Source organism: Nuphar pumila, chromosome 7 (genome assembly GCF_984573655.1).
Source record: "Nuphar pumila chromosome 7, dmNupPumi1.hap1.1, whole genome shotgun sequence".
In the NCBI taxonomy this organism is placed as follows: domain Eukaryota; kingdom Viridiplantae; phylum Streptophyta; class Magnoliopsida; order Nymphaeales; family Nymphaeaceae; genus Nuphar; species Nuphar pumila.
In genome coordinates, this window is record NC_143255.1 from 68310083 (window position 1) to 68315912 (window position 5830).

Below are 5830 nucleotides of genomic sequence, written 5' to 3' on the forward strand. Positions count from 1 at the left end.
AAAAGAAAAAAGAAAGAAAATTAAACTTTCGATGAGCCAAAGGAAGTGTGTAGAAGAATTGAGATTGTAAAAGTTCTTTCAAGAATTTTATAATGTGAAATTAAAATTTAGTAGTCAAAAATAAGGAAATGAAATTAAAATTTATTTAAATGTTCTTGTTATTCTATATTTGCTTGAAAAAGGAGTTCAACCCACACAAACTCTTCATGGTATTTGAAAAAAGACAGAGGTATTTAAGGAACTTTGAGTTAATCAAACAAAATGAAAATAACGAAATCAAAAGATGGCCAGTACGAGTGGCAGAGCCAGGGGTGGGCGGTCGCCCACCCCAGAATTAGAAACCGAAGCAAGGGCGGTGGGCATGGGTGAGCGAGCCAAGCATTTCTTCAATTCCTTGTTTACCACGACATCCTAGACTTGATTCTCGTCCTCATTATAATTTGCCTAATTTACAATGACAATCTTCTCATTTGCGTAAACCAACATTGAGAAAGGTCAATATCTTAAGAAAGGCTTTGTGTGTGTGCTCGCACGTGTTCTAACTTGTCAGTTACCATTCACCAATATTGCTTTCAGCCAGAGCCGGACCTGTAAAGAGGCCAATGAGGCTTGGGCCTCAGGGCCCTTAGGTCTAAAAAAATTTTAGGGGCCCATTTTTAAGGCCCGAGCTCCCCATAAAAATTTTAGAGGCTCATTTTTAAGGCCCGAGCTCCCCATAAAAATTTTAGGGGCCCATTTTATTGTTATTTTGATTCTTTAAAAAAAAATCGGAGGCGCTGCCCCCAAACTCCTACTATTAATAGGGGGCCCATTTTTTCCCTCAGCCTCAGGCCCCATAAAACACAGGTACGGCTCTGCTTTCAGCAACATTCTTAGTTGAAAAAAAGTCACTCTTTTCCAAAGATCCTGTAAAAATTTTGGCAAAGAAAATTTAAAGAGAAATACCTTTTGCCTAGCTGAAGTACAATGCATCAACAACGCAAAACATTTTTTAAAAATAAGTAAAAACCACACACAAAATAGATACACGATACAAACTACTAAATATGCAATTTGGGTACAAATTGGATATTTCCTATACTACTTTCACAAATCTGACAACACATATGTGTTCCAACATAACACATTTGCTAGGAACCAACACATTCCAGACAAAAAAATATAACTTTTTGAGACTTGAATATTAATGAAAGTTCTAGGCCATTTATTTTTCAAACGCTAAAAAGACTTGCTCGCATGTTGTAATTATACGATCCAAGAGCCGATTCCCCCCCCCCCCTCCTGTCCCTCGATTGTTGCTTGGGACTCTGCTTCCCCTTCCTCCTTTGATTGCCGGCCCTGTCCCTCGAATAAATGAATCATCCTTCAAGACCATAGCATTGTCCCCGAGACCCAAAGTCTGCCCACCCAACGAAAAACTTCTGGCTCTGCCACTGCCAGTACTAGTATATTACTACTAGTATATTAGATAGTTCTAGTTTTGTGTAATTGTTTTTCCGCCACTCTCTTTGCTATATTGATAAGTATTCACTATCGTTCCTGTATGATTCCAGATAAGCAAGCCTAACCTAGTAGCATCTAAGAACACAAACTTGAGAATTAGTATTTCACTATACATTGGTTGGGCTTACCCAACCGAAGTTTGGTTTGCATACTAAAAAGGAAAAGCAGGAAGAAAGGGACCAAATTTCCAGAACTTAAGACATGCACCACATATAATGTAGCCGCTGGGAGAAAGACCGTCAGTGCGATTGATATTTTCATTTGTTTCCACAAGCAAGGAGAAATGTTGAAAAAAAAAAAGAGGAGAAATGTAGCAATGATACATGGATTGTGGTGCAGTAGATAGGGGGAGGATGTAGGCGTGCCGTTTTCTATTGGACCCTTGTTTCGACCCCTCTTGTTTTTGGTAATTGATCGCATGCAATGAATACAGCTGAGCAAAGATAAATGCGGAGGGGGTGGGCCAGTCCAGTTGATGCTGAAGGATGGGCTCCGATTTTGGATGGTTCACCTTCCATCGCGTCCAAAAGAGGCCGCCCACCAGCTTGAATTCAAAGTTGGGTTCATCTCTCTCTCAACAACTTGTCAGTTACAGGATGACGTGTAAGGTAATTGTCCAGGTGTCCAGTCCTGGAGAGCCAAGTTCCACGTGTATGGGTCCGCGAGGCAGAGGAAGATGGGGGGGGCCACCATCCCAATTCCCAATTTCCCCCCACTCCAAGGCTCCAACCCAGGGGGGCTGGGCAGCTTGGGGGGATGGACCGGATGTCGTAGCATCCCGGCACTTGGACATAGCCACATGGACCAGTCACGTCACCGGGCCCCACGGCCACGGGACACCCCTCTGATCGTTGTTGTCCTGCGCCCTCTCTCTCTCTCTCTCTCTCTCTCTCTCTCGTTTTTATAGGCAACGCAGCGCAACCAAACAACGTCTTCCGGTCTTCTCCCCCCTCTCTCTCTCTCTCAAACCTTAAATACACCCCCACCCCCATTGCCTCTTGCTGCATTATTCCCAAGCATTTTTCATATTTTTTGTCCTTCTCCTCGCTTTCTTCGGCCGATTCGCTGAGTGGGGATCGAGGACGTTGAGTTATATGTTTCTGCTATATCTGTGAAGCGTGGGAAAGGAAAAATCTTGTTTTCCCTCATTCATTTGTCTTACCCCCAAGCACAGAGGCAGCTCTCTCTCTCTCTCTCATGAAGATATAGATATACATATGAAGCAAATGCAAACCGAGTTGCTCGAGTTGCCGTTGGGTAGGGGGGCAGCGTCACTTCACTACCACCATTCCCTCGACGCTCTCCCAGCGGCCATGGACTTGATGGTCTTGGAGAGACAGAGAGCCAGGATGAGATGGCAACAGCTCAACACCACCAGCAGCAGCGGGGATGGCGAGCTGCTGGACCAGAACACCCATTTCTCCGTTCCAACCGGATCGTTTGTGGGAACCACGCAGGGGGCTCATGAATCGTCGGTGCTCGTAATGGGAAACCGAGCCAATAAATCCACCACTACCAACATCGAGGGGGCGAGCTCTTTTTGTGGGTTGCTCGATCTGAAAAACTACCAGACACCAAACCGGTACGAGCAGTCGTCCTTGGCCACGGGATTCTTCGTCACCGAGAACAAACCCCCTACCACGCTGGCCCGCACGACGAGCTGCCCCCCGGCTGTGGGAAACATCCTCTTCTGTCACAAATCCATCACCACCAAAGCCCCTTCTCCGCTCTCTGGAGACAACTCAAAGAAGCGGAAAGCCCTGAGGAGCGACGCACCAGCTCCCCCAACTCCAAAGGCATGTTACTACAGCAATAGCATCCCACGTGTTTTTCTGTTGCCTTTTGCCCTCTGCCTTGTATATATGTACTAATAAATGGTTTCTTAACCTTGGGCAGCTGGAAGGGTCGAAGACGATCAAGGGAGAAACAGAGGAGTCGGATGAGCAGAACAAGGAGAGTTCGGGCGATGGCGTCAAGGAGAATCCCAAGGATGTACCAGACATTCCAAAACCCGATTACATCCACGTGAGAGCCAGACGAGGGCAGGCCACGGACAGCCACAGCCTTGCAGAAAGAGTAAGTAGAGAGAGAGAGAGAGAGAGGAACTGATGATTGCTTATTCTCTTGTTTTATGCGTATGCGTGTGCATAAACTGTATATGAACCATCTGCAACAGGTGAGAAGGGAGAAAATCAGCGAGAGGATGAAGCTTTTACAGGATTTAGTCCCAGGATGCAACAAGATAACAGGCAAGGCTGGGATGCTCGACGAAATCATTAACTATGTTCAGTCTCTTCAAAGACAAGTTGAGGTATAGCTGACTTCATTAATTCCCACCCTTTAATTGCTTCCCTCTTCCGTGATGTTTCTTAGGATATATATATATATATATATATATATATATATATATATATATATATATATATATATATATATATATATATATATATGGGACATGATTGTTCATGTTCGTCTATCTGACTTGGATTTCGATCGCTTTGCCTGAACACAATAGTTCCTTTCCTTGAAACTGGTTGCTGTGAATCCGAGATCGGAAGGGACCATGGACAGTTTGTTGGGCAAGGAGGTAATTTAAAACGGATTTCCCTATTCTTTTTTTTCTTACACTTTTCGTGTCGTATAGAATAGATGGTTCGAACTTCGAAGTGGATTCATTTTTATCTCTCGGGTTGTGGTATGATGCAGATCTTTCCTCCCTGCAACTCTAGCTTCCCAGGGGTGGGTCTCTCCCCAGAAATTGCAGCGTCTTCTTACCACCATCTCAATATGATGCAATCAGCTGAGGCATCCATACAGCAGGTAGCGGGGTGCTGCGGGACGGATCAGTTTCCCATGAACCCACCAAGGATTACGTTACGGAGGGCTACTAGCGCCCCCGTAACCCACCAGGGATTAAGTTCCTGCTTTCATGTATGCATACGCTATCGTTCTTTCTCTTTTATTAGGTTACATTTCCCAGAGAGAGAGAGAGAGAGAGAGAGAGAGAGAGAGAGAGAGAGCTGTTTCAACGTCTAAATTCCATGCATCTCTTTGCAGGATAACAGTTTGTCATCCAACCCCACATGGGATTTCGATTTACAAAACCTATACACCGTGGACTTCCATCAAGCAAGACAATCTGCTTTATCGCCGCCTCAGCCGTTTTCAGGTTGGTGGGTTATCATTAATTGGAAACAAGCCTCGATCATCCACAATAGGTGCACAATTAGTTAAGCCTTCTTATGACAACTAAAAAGATTGATGATCGATAACGTTATCCTTTTTTTTTTTTTGGAGGGGGGTGGGGGGCGGAATGGAGATGATATCGTTCTTACACTACATACGGTACGATTTAAGTAGACCATTTGACGTGGAACGGTCCGTTGATCTTGCAGGGCACTTGGTGGTGGAGACCCACAATCTCAAGATGGAAATGATGCAGTGAGCGACGACTGGGACCGAAGTTATCAGACCCATCTCCCGAACCTCCGAAATTCTTTTCTTTTATGATTTTATCTACTGTTCTACATGCACGTATATGTTTGTATAATGCAATCTTCGACCATTATTAACTGTGATGCACTAGTGGAAGACATTGTCCAGGAGCGAGTGTAATGTACATTAAGCTTAAGAGTATAAGTTACGATCAAGCTGAAGCGCTCTTTGCCCTTTGTTTTATGTGTTCACATGCAAGTCGACCGAATGATCCGTGCATCTCAATCGTCAGCATCAATACCCAAAAGGGCATATTACAGTCAATGGTACGGCCCGTATGAGAGAGACGGGTTGGGTTGCGAAGATCAATGAGACGTTGGACGTTCAGGGACTGGCTCACAAAAGAGAGAGGAGGGTTGGCACTATTATTGGAGGGGGAGTACCTTTCTTTCTTTATGGGATGAAAGACAGGTAGTAAAGGCCTTGAAGACGGTGGGAACCCTAAACGAGGCCTCCATCACAAATCATGACTGCCATGGTCCATGGCTACGGCCTCGATCGCCTGTCGCATTCTGGCGTACATAGACATAATTCTAGCGCTATAAATTTGAGGGAAAGGGTGAAGTTAGTTTGCTCCTCTCCGTCGAGGACAAAAAAAAACTGTCATGCAAAATTCCAATCTGATTCTCGCACTACGATGCCGATTATAGCAACAGAAATGATGACAAAGCAAAATGGAATGAAACGAAAATGAGAACCCCGTTCCGTCAGCTAGCTAATTGAGTCCTTATTATTCCTCACTTTGACCACGCATGCAGAAAGGGAATAACAAGAGAAAAAACGTTCATAATGCTACACAGTATAATAGACAAGTCCAGCATTGTCCGCTAGT

General features: G+C 44.6%; 1 protein-coding gene across 1 annotated transcript; it reads left to right on the forward strand.

Annotated features, from left to right (window-relative positions):
• Window positions 1-2578: 2578 nt before the first annotated feature.
• LOC149832375 (transcription factor bHLH62-like) lies at window positions 2579-5153 on the forward strand. Its single transcript, XM_090012439.1, has 7 exons — window positions 2579-3299; window positions 3400-3579; window positions 3680-3814; window positions 4019-4090; window positions 4210-4434; window positions 4561-4672; window positions 4899-5153. Exons 1-7 carry the CDS (start codon window positions 2721-2723, stop codon window positions 4946-4948), a joined length of 1353 nt encoding a protein of 450 aa, XP_089868565.1. The 5' UTR covers window positions 2579-2720; the 3' UTR covers window positions 4949-5153.
• The last annotated feature ends 677 nt before the right edge of the window (window positions 5154-5830 follow it).

What these genes read in the sequence shown, in the direction of transcription:
- LOC149832375 (XM_090012439.1), top strand. Translation starts at nt 2,721, where the DNA reads ATGAAGCAAATGCAAACCGAGTTGCTCGAGTTGCCGTTGGGTAGGGGG. An exon ending in GCCACAGCCTTGCAGAAAGA is followed by an intron (nt 3,580 to 3,679) that starts GTAAGTAGAGAG and finishes CATCTGCAACAG; the next exon opens with GTGAGAAGGGAGAAAATCAG. An exon ending in ACAGTTTGTTGGGCAAGGAG is followed by an intron (nt 4,091 to 4,209) that starts GTAATTTAAAAC and finishes GGTATGATGCAG; the next exon opens with ATCTTTCCTCCCTGCAACTC.